The 23216-nt window shown below is 37.2% G+C and overlaps 1 protein-coding gene across 2 annotated transcripts; it reads right to left on the bottom strand.

Moving 5' to 3' along the window:
• Positions 1-1056: 1056 nt before the first annotated feature.
• LOC122527977 (putative ferric-chelate reductase 1 homolog) lies at positions 1057-22004 on the bottom strand. Of its 2 annotated transcripts, none has more exons than XM_043652616.1 (12): positions 21431-22004; positions 13436-13758; positions 12709-12800; positions 9233-9392; positions 5511-5708; positions 5208-5303; positions 4649-4805; positions 4212-4438; positions 3147-3387; positions 2905-3017; positions 2114-2227; positions 1057-2027 (listed from the first exon to the last, which is right to left on the bottom strand). In XM_043652616.1, the coding sequence occupies exons 1-12, from the start codon at positions 21438-21440 to the stop codon at positions 1887-1889; spliced, it is 1872 nt and encodes a 623-aa protein (XP_043508551.1). In that variant the 5' UTR covers positions 21441-22004; the 3' UTR covers positions 1057-1886. The 2 variants fall into 2 exon arrangements, with proteins under 2 accessions (XP_043508551.1, XP_043508552.1); XM_043652617.1 differs by lacking the exon at positions 21431-22004 and adding an exon at positions 13877-13985.
• Between the last annotated feature and the right edge of the window lie 1212 nt (positions 22005-23216).

Genomic DNA, 23216 nt, shown 5'->3' on the forward strand with positions numbered 1-23216 from the left:
AAATATCCAATAGAGTTATTAAACAACATCTGAAATATCCAATGAGTATTATATCTGAAAATAGAGAAAGAATTGTATCAAAGTAAAATACGACTTCGAGGCAAAATTTCACATGCAACTGCGTTCAATGGCAATTTGAATTATAATAATCACATGTGATGAATGAATGTTACATTGTCCCAGAATATTTCCAATATACTTATTGCATAATTTTTGCGCACACTGTACGTTCGTATATTACATTTTCGTATTTCACATATTTCGTATTTCTACATATTATAATTGCATTCTAGATATTAGTGCTATAATATGCAAGATTATCTCATAGAATACGTGCATCTACTAATTTCGAGTATTATAAATGAACGTTCGAAATTTGTATAGAAATTTAATTAACAAAAAAGATCATTTGCAAAGTCTAGCGAAAATGGGAGATTTTAAAATGTCGAGAGTCAAGTGAATAGATTCGATACGCTTCTGCAGTACGAACTAATTATACAAGTAGCTTATACAACCGTATTATAAAATGAACGAGCTAAAATACGCAGACGTTTCACAATCGAGCACAACGATAGTTGAAATATAAAGGATGCTAAAATCCAGGAGGATCTTTCTTCGAATGATATTTTCAATTTGAAAGACAATGGGAGAGGGTTTAAGGCAACGGCAGAGCATTTAATGTAAATGAAATAAATACTGGTGACATGCGACTTTCACTTATCGTTTAAGTTAATTCAAATTCCGTTTAAACTGATTAACAACGGCCTTTTGCAGTTAATCGAGTTCAACCACCACCTTAACGATAAACGGATAATCTTCCCTATAGAAAATCTGAAGCATCGAAAATGTGGAACGAGTGTAGCGGAATAAGATTATAGCGATGCAGCGAGGTTGAGAAAAGAAATTACACATTGTGGAAAACGCCGACAATGGTTTTATCTGCACTTACGTACATGTAATATCGTTATTTGCACACCTTAAATAAATAAATTTAAATCAGAAAGATAATTTAAAATAACTAAATTATATTATTTCTCGCAAAGAGGAAACACGCGATTCTGTATATACTTTTATTTATTAACAATCAATAACATGTGAAAAATACTATTATATCGGTTAATCAAGCGCAATTCCATAACACTTTCACAAACTCTTATTTGCACTCGTGCGCAGAACAATACTTATCGTAGTACAAAATAAATCTAAACAAGTGTAAAAGTCGAAAATATATTGTAAACGCTAATACTGTAAATGTTACATCATAAATATGGATAATATACGTATGTCTTACCGGTAAAGAGAACTTAAATGTAAAAGCACCTTGCAGAGAGAACTCTTTGTGGACTTCCAACAGCAATATGCTGCGAATAATATCGCAGGCGTATAAAAACTAATGCCTTCTTATGTGAGATAAAATAAAATATTTAAGCTATTACTCTTATTTTGGACGGACATTTGTACGAATAATTTGCACGAGCAATTATTTAATCAATCGTTAGAAGTCAGTCTACCAAGTAAGAGAAAGCGGAAATCGGAAGTATGGGAAAATATTTAGGATAGATGAGAGAATCGTACATATTCTATGTATTGTCGCTTGTAACACGATAATACCATTTGTTAGGTTTCTACTGTTAGAAACTTCAAACTACGTACTTTTCAACGATCGATATATTAAATAGTATGTATATGCATTACTCACACTTTAAGTTGTTACCGTAAACGATAATTTATGTCAATTCAAATATTCATTTACATACAAACAGTCACATGAGGATATGCGAAACAGTTTGAGACTTATCGCAATGTTACTTCTGACACAACAACGTGCCACGACGCGTCGTCAGGCGGTGTAAATCTAACGCTCGTTTTGCCATTAAAACGGCAACTTAGTAATTTTTAATGGTGTTTGTGAAGGTGATCCATGTATCTTCTATAGGCGCCAGTACAGTGATTACAATGAGAGCCGCGACGAATAGGGCGATCACGACGAAATATATGCCGAAGATAAATTTCCTTATTCCAGCGTGCTATCGAACAGAATGAGAAGTGAGACGATGAATATTATCAGAGATTCTCTGCGCATCGCGCCGATTCTTATTAGCGAGAAACTTACAGGAGCGTCCTGTCTTGCATCCGGATGGACCATTGAACCACGAGAGTGCATGTCCTTCATCGGGAATGAATTCACCCTCTGACTTGCCTGTTTGTCAGAGGCACATCCAACGAACTATAACACATTACATTGATTTCTTTTTATAAATATCTTAATATCAAGCTTAATCCAGATTTAGAATTTTTAGCGTTTGCACGTGTATAATTAAAGAGATTTTCAACAGCGGTTTGCATAATGAAATATAAAATACATTAGACATGACATGACGTTACTGACTGCATACGGGATCAAAGAGAGGCTGGACTGATTTCTCCAAAACGTTAATAATCCACGGTGAATTAATTTGAAACTTCATTTCATTAGCAGCTGTTTGAATATTTAAAGCAATAAATTGCATAGTGAGATGGAAATGCTACATAATAAGTATGATTGAGAGTGACGAATTTATTTTTCATTTACAAATGGATATCGCCGGAAGCATACTGGAAAAAGTAGCACAGCGTTTAGACAAGTTCTTCAAGATTAATTAAAATAACAGATAACAAAGATTTATTTAAAAAAAAAAATGAGGTTGACCTTGAGACAGTTTTGACGCATTTATTTATTCGTACGTAAAACTCTAACGACCTTCCCATCTAATCTGTTTATTCGACTTCTTTCCAGATATCCATTTATGAATTAAACTGGGACATCCGCTATAGGTAAAATACATTATCCGAGCATGTGCATACGTACAAAATCAGATGGATGTACAAGAATTTCGCTTTGGAGATATCAAATATCATTCTTACCGTCAGGATGAGGTGAGTCAGAATGTGGAATACCACGTAGGCAGCCAGAATCCAGTCGACCCATTCCGGGAGTTTGGCCTTATTCAGTCGAACCGCAAAGAAAATTGCGATTACTGTGAAAGGAATTTCAATGCGTCGGTTAATCCATTCTCCGTAACGAGAATGAAAAAAAAAAGAAAACAAACTATATACAAAGCACGTACGATATTAAAAAAGAAAAAAAGAAAATAAGAGGGACTTACTGCCACAAATCTGTGCCGCATTTCCAACAAACCAGTGCGCCCAATTAAAAAGAGGTCTTCGTGGTGCTCCTGGGTGAGGTCTCGCCGCTGCCATAAACGGTTGGATAAAAGCTAAGATCGTGGTCGCTAATCCCAAGGATGCATGTATTGTCTCCGAGCTCCATTCACCCAATTCGACGAATATTATTACAAAAGCCGCTATCGTCATCGACCACGTGAGTATCATGAAGAACCTGTGCCACTTTAGAGTAAATAAAAATATATTTTTATCTTGACTGAATTTCATTGTATAAGATAAGTGGTATGAAACTGAGCAGCGTAAGTGATAATGACATTATTATGACACACGGGCACTCGAGCCGGGTATTAAATAATCTAAAGTTAATAAATATCCTTCAACCACCTAAGATACGTTCAATATCATCGTTGGACATCAGCCAAAGTTAAGTGTTCTTCCCGAACGTTTAGATCCTCGAGTTCAAATAACGTCGAGTGCAGCAGCGCTGTTTAAAAAAAAAAAAGAACGTGCCTCGCTCAGCGTAGAAAAAGCCGAATTAAGAAATATCCTCCAATGTTAAAAGAAAGATATCCAATCACCAGTCAAACATCGATACGTTTAGCCAATCCCCGGGCATCACCGCGGCAATTTAATTCTTGTCATTTCATTATAAACGTTACATTTACGAGCATATTTATTATCGGCATCGTACGCCGGCAAACAGTTCTCACAACGACCGGTACAATTTCACACGGTGTCTCCCAATTAAAATCTGATTACGCAAAATGATTAATGCGCTCGATTTAAATTGCAATCACGCGTCCGTGCGTCGACTGTTAATTTTCGGAAAGAGCAACCCCCCCGTGACATTATCAAATTGCCCTTCTATTCGCGGTTCCTCCGATTAACCTCGATCCCAAACTCATGAAACCCACAGACAGGCGCATCGACCCGTCCAAATAGGTGCCATCACACACAAGCCCCCCGGGGTCGTTAGTTCCACTGGGTCGAGATCTTACCAGCGGTCTGGTTCATGTGCGCGATTACGAGAAAAATTGGATACTTACGGCGAACCAATGGTCCTTTCCGCACAACTGCGAGCTGACCCATGTCTGCTTGTAGTATCTGGCCAAAAGAATGCCGATCGACGCTGTCCCGATCCAGGACGCCAGCATCAGAGCACCGTGAACACGAATTAGGATGTTGCTCGCCGTAGTGAAGCCACCGACGTCGGCTAATAATTTTGCGTCGCCGGTAGCGTCGAACGCCGTGTCGTGGAATCCGACACCGTTATCTAAAAATTTCGACAAACGTTCCCTTAAACGTTCCTTCACTTTCTGATCGTTTCTCTCTTCTTCTGTATACCAAGAATTATGTTGTATCAAAATAACTGACTGAAAGAATTGTCCGTCATTTCATAAAATTTTAACAAAACAAGATTTGTTAAAGCTTTCCAGTAAATGTAACACTTGTATGAGGGGTAGCGTTGCAATGTGATACGTACTTTTTAAACCTTTGCCAGCAGCCACGAGAAGATTGTACGGTGTATTGACGAGATCAAACTCACGGCCCTGAACGACAGTGGTTTTCTCTCTCCAAAATCTGCACGTGATTACATCATCGTTGATCGCACTCGACTCCAATTGGACTGCTCCTTCTTGCTGCAAAGGAGATTGCAAACGGATCAAGGTCACGAGGGATTTCTCGTAAACCGCGGATCGAAGCAATTATTCTCCAAGAGAAGAACTAATCGGTAACAATGCTACACACGAGCGACAATTGGCCGTCAAACGCTAGGTTTATTGAATCAAGACCGTATTAATTTCATTTGCTCGTACGATCGCGCAACGTAGACCTCGATATCGAACGTTTACTCAGCGTCGAACGATAATAACAAAATCAGGGCGAAGTTTGTTTTCCAAATTTTCAAACCGCGGGCGCAGACTCGCTGATTTCAGCAACCAGTTATCGAATAAAATTCATTATTACTACGACATTATATGCGATAAAATTTGACGTCCAGTTCGTGGCTGCTCTAGCAAGATAAATAATTGAATACGCACCATAGGCTGGCGTATATTCTGCTTTCCAGAGTTCCAAGACATGTGCAATGCAATTTTTCCTCCTTCGTTCGCACACTCGACAACGCTGTCATCGCCCTGCGGATAGGAAACATTAAATAATTGAATCTGGAATTAAGTGAGTTGAAGCTAATATTCTACATGTTTTCTGAGCATACGTTTCTAATTAATACAACGATTAACGCACAGAATCTACTATGACGTAAATTACGCAATACGGTTTAATTCGAATAAGTACATACGAAAAGCAAAATTTAGCAAATCTCATAGATTAATGAAAATTACCATTTTACTGTCATCTGATAAGCCAACGGCGACATATTTACTATCGCGGGCTTGTAATTCAAACAGATATCGGTCTCCTCGCACAAGCACAGTGACTGCCGCCATACAATTTTTTGCTTCGACGCATCCTGAAGGGGTGCCGAAGCAATTCTTCGTCGAGCCACATCCGGTGTAGAAAGGGTCCTCAGCAGCCGTCGTCTAAGGAACAACACGTTCAAATACAGTAACGTTCACACGTTCAAATGTTCTCGAGAAATTATACTTTCGAGAATTGGATATTTATATACAAAACCGAGCACAACGAGCTAGCTCTTCTAACCAAGAGTAATATTTCCCGGCAACTTTTCAAATTTCTCCAAAAGAAACAAGAAAAAGAAATAGAAATTCGTCTTACATCTGACAGAGACGGTAGGTAGGTATCAGTAGGTGCGAACAATTTAATCCAATAATATAGAAGCATGGAGAAACGCGGAGAACAAATGTTAATATACGGAGTTAAGCGGTACGGTTGATCCCTAAGCCAATAGATGCTCCAAATAAATCTGGCGGAGAAGTTTCAAGAGATTTTCGAAAGATTTATTTCCATCTCCGAGATACGAAGATGTTCCCGGCGACAGGGAATATCCTACGCCGGATACGCGTGTAGAGAAGCGCGACACGGTGTCACACAGCCGGTTTTAATGGAGTAGTTTCTATATATTCCATCTACTCTAGAAACTCCTCGATAAAGTTTCCAAGCGTTGGAGCCCGGCGTTGGATTCACTCGCGTGCCGCCTTTTCTCACGTCGAGAATCTCGTTTCGAAAGTGGACCGGTAACGAGGACGATACGCAAAGAACACGTCGACTTGTATCTTTTCATTCGTCGCTGCGGACGTCAGTCCCATGCTGGTTGCAGCTCGCATTGAAGACGCCTTTCCAAGTCAAAACTATGATATTAGCGCAAAAGCGGCGTAATTAACGTTTGAATGCTCGAACATAGCACCTAAAGATGCAGCCGATTCGATGGGTAATTACCACTCAAATGGTCACAAATGACAAAGGAGATGTCGAAATGGTCAAAGTCCCGGAGGAACAGGAAGTGTAACGACCGACCTTCAACTTAGACACAGTTCGCGAAACAGAATAATTACAAACTCGGGGAGCGAGCTGGTTATTACCAACCTCCTGAAGTATGTATTTCCAACCTTGTTTTTCGTTTTTGTTAAGCACGAAACACCGCGAATTCGTTTGATCCTGTCGCAGAAGCATTTCATACTGTATCGCACGGCGTAATTGGAGTGATTATTTTAATTGCTCGTTGAATAAAGATAAGGTAAACGCGTGTCCGTACTAGCAAGCGTGAGACTACGCTGCTTTTCAGTTTCTATTCTTGCACGTTCGTGCAGACGATAAAAGTCGTCATTCTACTCCTCTTAAGCGTATTGACAATGTATAAATTTTTTTCAATGTTCAAATTAACGATGAATTCGTGATTTATTGCTTTTTCACGAAATCACCAGGCTAATCTAAATTTGAAAAAAAAAAAAGCGTGGAAATAATGTATTTTACTATCTGCCACTTGATATACAAGCATGTAGTTTGTCGTTCTTTTTTGTTTCGCGACGTTTCACCAGTTTGACGCTCGAAGTGTGACGATACAGTACGTAAAAATATTATACTGGACGAAATATTATAATGGAACGATGTTGGCAAGAATCACGGAGCGCGGTCGAACCCACGAAAGTGAATGGCGAAAGTACATAAAGCATAAAACCGAGAGCGTTCAATGGAAATTATGCATTTATACGAAGCTAACTAGCATATACGTGTGTGCATGCATAATACACGTATTAGCAATGCACCGCGAGCCAATATTCCGAACTTTCAACTTGTAATTCTGCACAGATTTCCCGGAATGTGCTGTTTGAGTAATTATGCCCTTCTGTTTTTTCTGATTAATTATACCATCATTCTTTCAGGTATTATCATGCAATTGATTTATCGTGAATTTCTTCGGAAACGAGTTTTAAAAGATCTCTGAAGTTTGCCAGAAGGACACTCCATTATTTTACACTTTCTATATTAAATACTTTCAATCGGTACAAGCAATTTGTCATGATTTATACAGTACTGCGTTCAATTAAAATTTAATTCCATTAGACTCGTTATGCGTACTTAATTGCTAACCAACTATAAATATACACCTGAGTGCACATACGTTGATTTACTCAGTTATCAAAGCATAAAATTATGTAAGTTCTCGTTATAACATTATAACTTTACGTTTAGATTGTCTTAAATTATATGCAAGTACAATTACTGAAAATTTACTCAATTATTTTACCGCGGCACGGAGATGTATCGCGCATTAACATTACATTGGAAAACATAAATTTCTATGCTTTCGTATAATTAATGCAATTTATTGGAATTAATTAACGATATCGGAGGTAATTGTACAGAACAATATAGAATACAATATATCGTAGCTTAGTCCACCTTTGCTATCAATGTCTCCGTTTTAAAAATCGTATCTTCTGGCCTATGGTGTCTGTTCATTTTTGCATCAAACAGCCAGTCAAAAATTATTTTTAAAATTATTACAATAGAGCAATCGAGTATCACTAAAATTATCATAGTAGAAAAATCGAATTCACGTTTCTCTTATTTCGGACCTAACAAGTGGCAATTCTGTTCGCCGAATATTCCATTCGCTGGTCACAATCGTAAACAGACATCAAAGAGATAGGGGTGGAATATTTCAATGTTAGGGCTCGATTTCACTTCGTAAGTCCTCCCCCGTGTGTATTAACATTACATTGGAAAACGTAAATTTCTATGCTTCTGTAAAATTAATGCAATTTATTGGAGTTAATTAACGATATCGGAGATAATTGTACAGAACAAAAATATAGAAAAATGTATCGTAGCTTAGTCCACTTTTGCTATCAATGTCTCCGTTTTAAAACATCGTATCTTCTGGCCTATGGTGTCTGTTCATTTTTGCATCAAACAAAAATTATTACAATAGAGTACTCGAGTATCACTAAAATTATCACAGTAGAAAAATCGAGTTTACGTTTCTCTTATTTCGGACCCAACAAGTGGCAATTCTGTTCGCCGAGTATTCCGTTCGCTGGTCACAATCGTAAACAGACATCAAAGAGATAGGGGTGGAATATTTCAATGTTAGGGCTCGATTTCACTTCGTAAGTCTACCCCCGTGTGTATTAACATTACATTGGAAAACGTAAATTTCTATGCTTCTGTAAAATTAATGCAATTTATTGGAGTTAATTAACGATATCGGAGATAATTGTACAGAACAAAAATATAGAAAAATGTATCGTAGCTTAGTCCACTTTTGCTATCAATCTCTCCGTTTTAAAAAATCGTATCTTCTGGCCTATGGTGTCTGTTCATTTTTGCATCAAACAAAAATTATTACAATAGAGTACTCGAGTATCACTAAAATTATCACAGTAGAAAAATCGAGTTCACGTTTCTCTTATTTCGGACCCAACAAGTGGCAATTCTGTTCGCCGAGTATTCCGTTCGCTGGTCACAATAGTAAACAGACATCAAAGAGATAGGGGTGGAATATTTCAATGTTAGGGCTCGATTTCACTTCGTAAGTCCACCCCCGTGTGTAGTCGATGATCGGTCGTGGCTATGATTATCGGGCGTGAAAAGCACGTTTGCCTCGTGATCAGCAGTCGGGACGTAATGGGAGAATAGTTACCTCGTAATCGACGGTCGGGCTGTAATAGGGCGGCGTGGTTGTTCTCGGCGTGCTGATCGGAGTAGACGGGGTCAATACGTCGATGGATCGCTTGCGAACGTTAACTTGCGGCGATTCCACGCCGACCCAGTAGGTACTGTAATCCTGCGCGATCGTGGATCTGCAACGTGGCGGAACAGAAAGGTGAAAAAAAGGAGAATGAACGAAAAAGAAAGAGAAGAAAAAAAATGAGGAACGATCGGCGAGAGGCTAGCGAGAAGCATGGATCGATCGATGGTCGGTGAAAGGGAAATGGGAGCGTTTCAGCAAGGTACGAATGACTGATAGGGAACGACGATACCGTAGCTAGTATTGATTGCGATATGGTTGGTTCTTTGAGAGACCGGACTGAATAGCAAGGCTCGAAAGATTATCGTGTGTTTCGTTCGATCGTACACCACCGAATGTAGACACTTTGATCAATTTCAAGCGTATGTACGTGTGTAAATTACATCGTACGTATGTATGTAATTACATGCTTGGTCATCGAATTAAGAGTGTTCACATCCTTCTTTGATAGAAATAGTAAATTTTTATTAATTACTAGGATGTCAAACACGTACAGCTTAATAATTTCTGTATCTTATCTTCTTCTTATTTTGATAAATATTCTGAATTTTTATTCTCGTAATTTAGCGGCGAATGATGAAGATACTCTTTCATATGATGTAATTAAATATGGCCCCAATTCGGTGACCAGAGTATGTACATGTGAATTATATGAGCAGAATATACTAGGGCAGCCAAGTAATATGTTTCCTCAACAGTTTCTATCGGCATGTTAGATGCTACAAGTATTACAATTCATCGGTTTTATTTGTGTTATGTCATTTGTGCTTGTTCATCGAGGAAAGTTTGTACGCACAAAATATTTGTACACTACTGAATTCATTATAGCACTTACATGCTAATTAGCTATCCAGGTCCAAGTACGATTAAATTTCATATTATTTAGCAGTGCTTTAATACGACTACGTGAAAATCATAAACTAAAAACCGCGTTATTCAAAAACAAGGACTGTAGCCATCTGCAATTATTTTACTCGCAAGTACTTTTCTAGTTCTCATTTCTTCTTCAGTACGACTAACTAGTAATCTTAATGTCAACTATTCATACCCGAAAGTAGGTAACTAGCAAATTACCGGCATACCAATGTCTAGAAATCTCAGCATTAACGATCTCCTTCGTTTTAAAAGTTTGAACGGACGATTCACGACGTGAACGAGCTACAAGTACAAACATTTGAATGCCAATGGGACGCTGAGGCGAAATTGGAAAGTTTTTCGCAATCATAATCGCGTACGTGTGCGAACGATTTCTTTCGTATCGAAGACACAGGAGACTATCGGCTGGAAATTCGAACCATCTCGGAATTGTTTCCCTTAACGATCCTGCGATTACTCTAACCGGCGCATCATAATCGGTCACGGAAACGCAGCCAACGTTTCCGCAAACGGGCAGAGAAAAAACGCCGTCGACGAACGCCAATTCGTATTCCAACATCTCGGCAGATAAGCGTATAAATTACGGTCTTCCGGGTCGGCGTGATGCAACGCGTTGCCAGCGCAGGCGTGGGAATAAAAGATAACAATGTTGAGAACGAATAACGACCCCAAGTCGCTAATGTTGAAGAATCGTTTCGATAGCGAAAAGGAAGGAGTCCGATCGAACGAACGATCAAGGTAGACAAAAATGGACTAACGTCACTGCGCGTGTTCAAAGCAGAATTTCAAACAAACCATAAATTCCTGTAGATTTCTGGGATATTAATAGAAGTGATCTCTCTTTTTAATTAAGACTGCGGACGAAAAACATGATAAAGGCGAACTTTCTACACAGACGTTTCGCACAGACCGAAAATGTGATCTTCCCTCCGTACTTTCAGCCATTTTATATCAACCCGTAGAAAGTACGTTGGATTCCTTTCCCTTTATTGAATATTCTCGCTTTTTTAATTATTCTGTTTGCACGTTCTATTTCTATACTCGACCCGCTGCGAAATCAAAAGGTTGAAAACGTTTTCTTTCGATCATAACGTGAATCGGGAACGGTTGAAACCGGGGAACAAGCAAAAGTACATTTATGTTGCAGTTCTCTCTGCGTGATGCTCAAATTGAAATAACGTTCGAGTCGTGTTTGAATAGCGTGAAAGAAAGGAACCCGAACGGAAAAGTGAATGAACGAACGAACGAACAATCTGGCGTGGATTGGAGGGCGGGCTGGTATCGAGCTGTCAGAAGCGGAATTCGAACGAACCGAAGGGTTATTTATGGCTATCGGCATAAATTTCTGAAGAGAAGTTTTAATGGAGGTTGGCCTCTCTCTCTCTCTTTCTCTCTTTCTCCCTCTCTCTCTCTCTCTACCGTGTATTAATTGAGCATTCAGGAATAACCGGTGGCACCGATTACAAACGGAAAAGTTCATAACGAATGTCCCCCGTTGTTTCGCCGTTCACCGTTAACCGCGTTATATTGTATTCCGTGCGCAGGAGGGAGGAGGAGACCACCAGGCGCCTCGTGCCGCACGCGTACGCTCGTTTCTAATCGTAATTCATACGTGGACAGATCGCGGACGACGTATTACGTGCGCGAGCTATGTACACATGCGAGTTAATCCCCAAGACCCCGAGTTCTGTTCCAGAGATTGAACGCGCAATTCATCGACACCTCGCCAATGAACTCCCGCATTAGTTCTGATTGCAATGAATCGTCAGTTTCTATTCGCTTCGCTGTACGGTCAGGTCAGATTAATTTGTTCTTGTTACCTGCTTACGCGATAAATCGCCGTGTTTGACGGGAGATCGATTCGGTTCTGTTGCCTGGGCGATTCACTTTTTCTGCATTTCCGAGTTTCGTTATGCCATTTGAATAGATATCTACATGTTTCTAATACACGGAAGGAAACGTTTATGTACGCGTTATACATTGGCAACGATGATAATAAGACAGATCAGATGTTACACGTTTCGATCTATGAATCATACATTTCGTGAATTTAAAAGAGAATAAGGTATGAGATAAATTCACTATTAAATGTAATTAGGATTGAGCGAGAGGGTTATGATACCAACTTCGGATAGCATTGAAAGTACAAGACCTTTGAATGCAATAGGTCGTGACAAGATTATAAGAGAATTAATGTGAAAGTACCACTTGATTTTCGTGATTCGATACACCTCGCTTCCGCATTCCTGCAAGTTACGCCTCTTTGCACGTTCAACTTCCATATCGTCGCAGTACAATATATATATATCGTCACAATAGTACAATACATGCCATTAAATCGAAATAAAATAAACTCACTGTGGAATTATTATCATCGAGTTGTCTTTGACGTGTTTAAATTAGCATTGGAATTGCTGAAAGTGTGACTTGTAAAGATTGAAACAAGATCGTAAAACAACGTTTGGATTAGATACGTTTCATTGAATACTCACTTGAAAACAATGGTGCCCTCGTAATCCACAGGTGCCTCCCAATCGAACTCGAGATTGTGTTTCTTGCTGGTATTCGTGTGAGTCACTGCGTTCTTGGCAAGAGGAAAAGAAGAAAAAAAAAAAAAGCGTTTAATCGTCGTGCAGCACTTTGCTTCTGTCCTTCGAGAACGCACGACGACATGATTCACATAGCCTTGAAGAGCTTGTTAACAGCCATTTAAATGAGCACAAATCACATGGCAGAGCATTATCAAACTTTCTGATCGGTCTAAAAAAATTGTACTGATACCTTGAGGAATAGTTTTCTTTACTTTTATCGATGTACTAGCTACTTTTTGTATCCTTATCGATTAATACTTGTGTATTATTATTTGATCAATATGCTTCATTTATCTTTGTTATCTCAAATACAACATACTTTATTTAACTTTATTTAACTTGTTATCCCAATTATTTATCTGTTATCTATGTCAGCAGGCTACCGATAACCTAGGATTTTTGTAATAACGTTCGATACTAATTCCCTTATCTTACGTGTATTTAATGACTGTCATATATAATCGAAGGCAACACAGGAGAAATTTGCCAGTTGATACGATAAATGATATGGATTTTTGACAAGTTGACAGTAAATCTCACGTGATCAAATTGATAATAATAAATATTACGTGTATTCGTAAAGCCTCGGAAAACTTCGATAAAAATTTGTACAATAATGTACGCTTACCTTAACACCTGGTGTGCATTCGACGATCTTTGCCAAATCGGGCAAGTTCGCGAACTCTCCGACGAATTCACCGGTCTGGGAGTCACGTGCAAGTATCATGAAACCCTCGTAGGCAAGACCGTGAGGGCTTCCTAGAATTAAGCGGACTCTACCTTGTCCAGCAGCTGGTAAAACTTGGTAAGGTGGAGGGTAAGTTTCTTGGTACGAGCTTCCAGGATGACGAGGCATCAGATCTTCGCACGAACCTGGCGGTGCTCCGTTCGGTAAACCCAACGCTCTCATGCAGAGAACGCTTAGAATGATTACCAACGTTCCTTTCATTGCTGTAACACACAGATATTGGACATTTAGTCGTATCAACAATCTCCTTTAATTATTGCCTGTTAATTGCTCAAATATTTTTGATCCAATTAGTATCGCCGCGCTCTGTAACAAATTCACCTATAATTTTTCTTCCAAATAATAGAAATTACCGATCGTGTTCAAACAAGTGAATCCAATCGTAATACGAGTTCAGTCAATCGGGTATTAACTACAATTCCGCTCGAACAAATGGAGTCCGAATAAATGGGAGTTTCTTCCACTAATAACGAAATCAATAACTTATCGAAGTGAAAATGAGATATAGGTTGATACAGGTACAGATATGTTATAATACCTGTAATACCTATTGCAAAAGTCATTCACGAATTTCGTGTTCAACGATTAAACTAATCTAATCGATCAATCTTCCTCTCCTTTCTTCCCACGCTTTCAAAAAATACCAAGGGTCACTCTATATAACTTTCTACTTCGATTTCTGTCCTTTTTTCTTTTTTTTCCAATTTTTTTTTTGGGGGGGGGGGGGTCAGTCGACCCAATAATAACTATTTTATACTACAATGAACGAGCATCAAAGTCGCATCACGCTTGGCAGTCGGCATAAACTCGTGAGACTAGTCTGTCCATAAAAACGGATACCATCGACGATCTGTCCTTATACGAAGCGGACAGGCATTATTCAATCTGCTTTTTACGCGTTTCGTACCGAAGAATAATTGCGAAGAAGATACCGCGATACAAGGATATCGTTCCAATTCCACGAACATCTATACATGTATAATAAAAACCAGCCACAATTTTATGACGTTTGAGAATTTATGCTTGTTCCCTGTTGGTGGAGAATGTGCAGATACACAACTTACACGACTGCTTTTCCGCGTATATTGTATACGTCATCCGCGATTATTGAACAGTTTAACACAATGAAATGTCAAGCGTTAGTCACCGTTCTAAATTGACCACAATTTCTTACTGCTTCTTTTTTCTTCTTTTCGTGCTTGCGTCTGGTATTTGGCGTAATCTGACTGTTGAGAACTGTGATATCTCATTTATCACCGCCTTTATCTATGGATCATTTTACTGTTACTCGTTAATCATGATATTAATTTTCTATAAGAAGCTCGAAATACGTACATTTTATATATCTTCACATTCTCCTCTACGTAATAACGAAACGGACGAAGCTTTGCTACTTATTGGCAAACGAGTGTACAGATTACAAAGTCAAATCTACACTTTTTGCCTTTTAATCAGCTTCCTTCTGGAAACTGAGGAAAAAAATTTTTATCTACGTTATCCTTACAAACAAGATGCGCGAGTTTTCTGCCGCTGGTATTTCCATAACCTTGTTAAAGAGAATGAAAAATTAAGAGAAGAAAGAAAGGCGAGGGATTCGTGCTTTCTTGTATTAAATTATATCGGCTCGCATTAGGGATATCTCTTTTCATAAACGAGGATCAAGGAAAAAGATGGAGAACGTTTAGTTCACCGAACTGTTGATTATCATGGCGCAACTTTACGCGTTTAGCAATACCGTGACCACAGTTTCTGCTGTCCAGATGCGGCCATGATTCATAGACTAATGAGTAATGAAAGTAATGCAACCCGCGAAACACAAATCTGAACATCTTATTCATTAGCTTATATTTTTATAACTGTAATTGAAAGAACGAAACTATTAAACTTCTTTTACCTATTAAATGTTATAAGAAGAACACATTGGATATTTTATATACGATAAGATAAGATTCTCTAAATCAAGCTAAATAATTTGCCTTGTAATTCTTCCAAATTCTTTTATCTTCTTTTTCAGTTTTTCAATAAGCTTATCATAAAGCTAAAGTGAACTTGCTATGGGCATTTTATTGTCAAAAATCAAATCTTTTCTACTTGAACGAGTATTTCCTGCATTTCTGAGGAAAACGTGGGAAGGAAAAGTAAAGAATTATCACGTCCGGTTTGAATCGATTGGCTAATTTTCTGTAAAGCGTGCCTCAACGAGGAGGCTCGAGCACGATTAAAACGATTACATAATATAAACGGCGTTGTGTTTCAGTGTCGTTTAGGAATGTGCAAGCAAAGAAATCTCGTGAATCCAAGAGAACTTAATAGGTGAAAGTCAGCGTCTTTCATGCGTAGGTTGCATGCGGCTCAGATACTAAGTCATTCACTCTACGTGAACACCGGCAGACACGCTTTGAATCATTGCAAATAACAAAACGGTACACTGGCCATCATGTTTCGTTTCTTTTCTTGCTCAGCTATTCTTCTCCATACTGTTATATTCATCTATAACTATTATATATATAAATGAAAGTTTCCATAATTGTCTAAATATTTCGATCGTTAATCTAAATACTTCTGAAATGAAATTTCGCACAGATATGATTTCATTCGACTCTGATTATGCACATTGTCGTAAATCATTCTTGACGACCGAGACTTTCCTTCGTTCAAGGAAATCGTGTTTTTTACGATGTTATTCTATCGAACCGAGTAAAATGGCCGCCATCAGAAGAACAATTGTGTTTTAGGAGCAATTACGAAAGTTGTTTCATACTTGTATCACGAGACATTCGAGGCAAGGCCGATACTTGTCCACTTTCGTTATGGCCCATTTACACGATTGCGACAAATCGTGGCACGTGCAAACCCGTACTACAATATTGAGTTCGTTAGAATCGGGAAATCTAGCGAAACGTGAATTACGAGGCTGTTAAAAAAGACAAAGAACTAATGTAAATAGGTCTAAGTTTGTTGAATGCAATGCAAAGAACTGGCGGATTTCTAATTAAGAAAACGAATCTAACAGGATTAAAATTCATCGCACATAGAGATAATGAAGATCAAACACTGTCATTAGAGCTCTTGAAAATTTTGAAAGAAGATGCTAGAAGATTCTAGCAGAGATTTCAAAAATGTGCTCAACTATTTTCAACCTTCGAAATCCTTCTTTAAATACTTTTATAAAGGAATTTCCTAGAAGTTTCCAGACAAATATCCCAAAATTTCAACCTTCCAAATTCTCTGACACTTCCGACATATTTAAAACTCTCGCACCCCATGAATTCAAAGATCTAAATTTCACATACCTCGAGTTCTATAAGTACGAGCTCTTGTCAGATCTCCCGAACCAAATATCAATTGACATTTCGAAACGATTTTATACACAAAATACATAAATATATTTTTCGACATTACAGTTTCGAAAGCGTAAGTCGAAAGTGAACAACTTCATAGAGTGAAACCGAAGAGAAATCTCTAAGACTGCATGCAAATATTACCCAACCGAGCCTGTACAAGAACCCAACTACAAAAGACCATCTTATCTCGCCAATGATAGTTTCAGTGATAAAAAAACACTTTTACTCGTAATAAAAGTAATGATTAGACTGAGGATTTTTATTCATTTATGAGAAATTTAAACCTGTCAAGTTTATTTATTTAATTTATGAGAAATTTAAACCTGTCAAGTTAATTTATTTTAATTTGCCCGCTTTGACGCTTTCTTATTCCTTATTGTCTGCGTCTGTTTAATCGAAAAACGTTTGAAACGAAATACTTCTGATTTGCACGAATCCCTTTGATAATTGATGATCGTTTTCGTAGAATCACAAATGCCGATCTTCGTATTGTCGCAAGCATTTCAGATACACGTGACGATAGAACACTCTCTCGTATGAAACACTCGATGCAAAAAAGCGAGAGACAATTCACGTCATGCCTAAATCGAAATTGTGTTACGATCCTTGACACTCTGAAACAATGGAAAAATATTTTTCATACGCTTGCCGCTTAATTGCCAGGTTTTTAGCGTCTTTAATTGCACGAAATAGCAGATGATCGATATCTTAGTGATAGCAATATCTACATTTATAATATTTATTTGTATTATGATTGAGTAAAATGTAAGCAAGCATAAGTCAAGAACATTTAAAAAAGCGAAACGCATATCACGAATGTCATACAATTTCAACTTTATCAGCGTGTTACTCATCGAGATTATAATCTTCCAACGTAATACACATATAATAGTAAATATATAATATTAAAACAATACAGCTGTCACTGCGAGTAACATATGTCTTTCGAACTTTCAAATTTCTCATAAACATATTAAAACCTGCAGTTTCACATTTTGTCAAATAATGTGTAAATTTTATTTTATATATTTCATATATAATAAATTTTATATATATATATTTTTTTTTTATATATAAACGTTCGAATCCTTATACGTGTAAATTTTATTTTATATTACTTAATATATTTAATATATATTTTATATATATTATTATTATATATAATATTAAATTATCTAATATACATTTTATATATTTATTTAAATTTTATTTTATATACTTTATATACAATAAATTTTATATATATATTTTATATATAAACGTTCGAATCCTCATACATGTAAATTTTATTTTATATTACTTAATATATTTAATATATATTTTATATATAATATTAAATTATCTAATATACATTTTATATATTTATTTAAATTTTATTCTATACACTTTATATACAATAAATTTTATATATATATTTTATATATAAACGTTCGAATCCTCATACGTGTAAATTTTATTTTATATTATTTAATATATATTTTATATATAATATTAAATTATCTAATATACATTTTATATATTTATTTAAATTTTATTTTATATACTTTATATACAATAAGTTTTATATATATATATATACATATACTTTACATATAAACGTCTGAATCCTTATATTTTTGCAAATTTTAAATGCGAAACACAGAAAACGTGGGCGCGTGTGCACGCGTATTATGTACAATAGGCTTAAACGGGGACATTGTTCTTTGGTGGTAATGGGGGAGGGGGGGAGCTAGGGATAAAAATCCATTCATTAAAAACCAACGTTTGAATGACAGATGAGGAGTTAAGAAGCACGGTAATCACGCTTCGCCGGCTATTATCATGTATCATTACGGTATTGTTCGAAACAACGAGTACAAGGCTTCACCGCGTTGCGTTTTGCGGCTTGTTCCATCGCGCAAACCGACGCTGCTCACGCACCGATCTACGAATCGTGGTTGCAATAGAGACAGTGCGCCGTCTATCCAACAACAACCGTCGACGAATACACAATGTTACACTGTGACCGAGTTAATCCGGGGAATTGCGCTTTCGTTCGATCCCGTTGCGCGAGGGACCACGCGAGGGAAAATTTCTAACAGCGGTGCGGTACTTTCCGAAGCAAAAGAGAGACGCCAATTCAATTTCTTTCTCCTCCCTCTCGTCTCGTTTTTTTTTTTATCGTCATTTTATCGTTTGATATGATGATTCATGACTGGGAACATATGCCTGAAATAAAACTGAATAGAATTGCACGCAATGGCTAGAAAGTATTTTATAAATTAAATATTTCTTTCAGATCGTTTCTTGGACAACAATTTTTCATACTTACACGGATGGAAGTATAGTTTCAAAATTCACTACGGGCGATCAATCTCAATTGATCTGCGCCTGAATATATATAAATAGAATCTCTCTGTTTCATATTTTTTTTCTATTTTGCAGTTTATATAAGTTACTACTCGCTCGGATACTGTACAAGGGCAAAGAGTGAAGTATAAGTAAGCAAACGAAGGGTTTGAATATTTTTTAGATTATGGTCATTTTCGACACGTGACGCGGAACACTGGCCCACACGAGACTCCAAAAGTAAAACTCATATGAAGATACGCACGGTTCTTCTATCATGTCGAAGGATAGTACATTTCATGAATTATACATAATGGAATACTATACGTACATATGAGTCAGCCAGTTGGTATCACAGATTACACGTCATTTGCTCAAATAAAGTAACATTACCTACTGTTTATTTCTCCTTTAAATTCGATCTTACCCGCTGTTAATTTTTCTTTAAATTCAATACAGTATAAAGTAATGTAAGTATAAAATAAAAATCAATTTAAACAACATCGAGTATGAAGGAAAATATTTATAATTCAGTGAACACTTTTTCGAATTTGATGAAACAATACTTCTGTACGTCGAAATTTTCAACAGAAGAGTACACTTAAGTATTTAGCGAACGTGTTGCCATAGTAACCTTACTCTCCTGTCCTAGAAATTCCTTACCAAGCATTCTAGATTCCTTCGTTAATGTATCAGACCATGTGTTAATTTAATGTTTTATGCGTTCGTTGCTTCGTTCTTGTATAATGGCACTTCTGTCCTAGAAATTCCATAGTGAACGTTGTTCGTTAAATTCTTACGCTAACACGTTTCGCGAACTAATTTATCAAAAATATCGTCGACAGTTGTTACTAGCAAACATGTATGCTTATCGCATAAGCAAATTTAAAAAGTATTGTCGATAGCTGTTACTAACAAACATAAAATGCTAGCTTGAATATTATTTTGTAGATTTATTTAGATCCTGCTACCATAACAAGTTTAGACAATCTATTAATAGTTCAATTAATTTGACATATTTGTTTTCGTAATAAATTAAATTAGTTATGTTATCATGATAATGAATTGAAAATTTGAATAACTGAAAGGAACTGTCTGATAAATTATTACAAATTCCCTTCATTAACAGTCAATTTTTTTTTTTTTTTTTCGTTTTAGAAAAGAAACGCATCGGAGCAGAAAATTTTGCCTACGCAGGATATTTTAAAATATTCCTTGCAAAATAAGATCTTGGAAACAAAGTTAAAGTTCCGTTACCTTCACGCAGAATATCCTAAAATATTTCTCGAGAAATTATATGCTAAAAACGAAGTTAAAGTTCCCAAAACGATTTTAAAATCGGTCATCGAAAACACGTTGAAACGATTTATTTTTAATGCTACCCGACGCGTTACCTATCGATAATCGATTCCGTTAGCAGCAGAACGAAGAAAGTTCGTTGGACTTTCAAACTCGACCAAGTCAACTTTCTAAAATATTACCGCGACGATCTTACTTCTTAATTACGCATCGAAATCATAACCGATTTCGCGTAATGTGTAATTCAACGTTTCCATTCTTTCGGCAAAAGCGCTTGCACCGTGCCACGTGCACGAGCATAAAAACGTTTCTGGTCAGTGACAGGTGCAGCGGGAGAACTTGTTTTTTGAGCAGCTTCCGTAGAATACAGAATGAAGCGTGACTCTGCTCATCGCGATTTTATTTTGCCGACAAGCGTCTTCTTGTGGTCGCTTTTTTGCACGACTACACACCTTGCAACGAACAGATTCCACTGTGAAATTTCGTTTTTTTTTTTTTTTAAGTCACGCGTGACGATAGAAATTCGTACGCTACGCTAGAAGTCGCGACTTTCGCAATCTGGATTTAGTCAATGGACCACCTTTCCATCACTAAACTGCATTATCGATGGAGTAACCTGTCATTGAGAAATACTCTAAACAGAAATATGAAACAAACGATTCCACGTGAACAAAAGTTCGACGCTGATGTTAAATAATTAAAAATTTATTCCACGAATATAGATATATAAAACAGCGTGTATAAACGTGTTGATCATTCGAAGCTTGTTAAATGTAAACTAAGCAACTGATTAAAAAATTCAAAGCCAGATGGATTGTTTTATCAATTATCTTCTCAGTGTTCACAACGATCCTCTCACATCGTATCTTTAATTACAAAGTAACATCTCAAGATTTGTACTCACGGTGCTTCATACTCGCTGATTTTCCCTCGTCAATTTCAATCTTATGTTCCCTCTATAGTATACAATAAACAGGCGGTCGGCTAGGCGTAAAGTCACGTGTAGCGGAACTCCGGTGTACACACAGAAGTCTTGAGATCCTAGCGAAGGAACACACGCGTCACAGATGCATCTCTCGGCGCAGAAAAAAAAAATTTAATGATTCATCGAACCATCGGTGAAGCACGAGAAACAACACCACACATCAACGATTCCGCGTCTCACGATCGAATCTCGAGGCAGGAAGGTCAATCTGTACGATCGAGTTAAATCGATGTCATAATATTTGTAACCGAAGATCGTCAACTCACGCCGATCTGTGTTTCCGCGGCTCTTTCTGCCACCTATGCGCGCCCTCTTCGAATTTCTCGCTCGCACACGAGGCCAAAAGGAAGAAAAAGCTATTCACCGAGTTCGGTTAGGTCAAGTGTTTTCCCGACGTAGTCTCGAGGAGCACTTGTTGATTCCGGACGAGCATAGTTCTGACCAGCACGCTGAGAACCACACCTTGCGAGAGACTGTAGTGAATATACGGTTCGAGTTGAAAGGCCCTCGCCCGTGAGACTACATCAGGTTCGTATCTAGCCAATGGAGCCCGTGCCACGCGATCGATCCACGCTCCTACCGATCCCTGTTTATACTACAAACCAATCCCGTAAAATCAATCGTCCAATGTATATCAGCATCGTGTAGAATACGAAGCAGTGGTAGTAGAAATGTAAATCGTCTTTCTTGTACCAAAATCGAGACTCTAAATAAATTTTCATTTTCTTAGAAATAAAGAAATTGGGCCAAATTGTTTTTAAGTATTTATATAAGAGATTTGTGAATGTAAGAATTGTGAATGTATAATGTAATAAACGTAGCGTGATTGGTGATTCGATACTGTCACTTGATTATTTCTAAAATTATCTGACATTTTATAATGTTATTATATTATCCTTTCTGATCAAGTATGCAATTATTAGATTGCAATAGTTGTGGATTAGGTGTATGTATTTGGTCCAGTAGCGTTACTTTTGACAGAAATATTTTCGATATCCAAAAGTAACGATCAAATATTAAATTCTTTCAAACAAACAAAAAAATGTTAAGGAACGTGGCAAAGCCACGTCTGGACTTCGATTTTACCGTATGTACTATTATTGAACAAGTCTCAGCTTTTACTCTACGAAACGAGGGATAGCAAGAGAAAAGCGCGACATGCCAAAACTCTGTGCCGTAATTCCAAGCGAAACTCAAGAAGAAACTATCAAATATCAAGGTGAAGTGCACGAGGACAAACGTCCAATGACCGGCAGATTATTATGAATGATTCTGTCCATATGTAGACTTTAGATACAGTAAAGTAAAATTAAAGAGTAAGTAAAAGATACAGTAAGTAAAATTAAAAGAGTATAGTAAAAGTATAGTAAAATTAATTGATCCATTAAGCATTAGTCTTAATTTTAATCATTTTTTTTTTTTTTTGTTTTATTTTGTTTTGCTTTGTTTTGCAATTTCAACCGTAGTAACTTCAAATTTTAGCAAGTACAAAGATATGGTTTATTAGCTTAATAACGATGTTCAATATAGCAAGTGTCTGGCTATAGTAGAACACTGCAACTGTTCTGGCACTCGAAGCAAATATGCCGAAGAAATAAATTTTTTAAAAGACCCGTTATGCCCGGCAGTAAATAATTAGTAGGCGCCCCGCGTACTTGTTTAAGAAATCATTCAGACATAGTGGTCTCGAGCCGTCCCTGAGCCA

Source organism: Frieseomelitta varia, unplaced genomic scaffold (assembly GCF_011392965.1).
Source record: "Frieseomelitta varia isolate USP_RPSP 00005682 unplaced genomic scaffold, Fvar_1.2 scaffold_241, whole genome shotgun sequence".
NCBI lineage: Eukaryota > Metazoa > Arthropoda > Insecta > Hymenoptera > Apidae > Frieseomelitta > Frieseomelitta varia.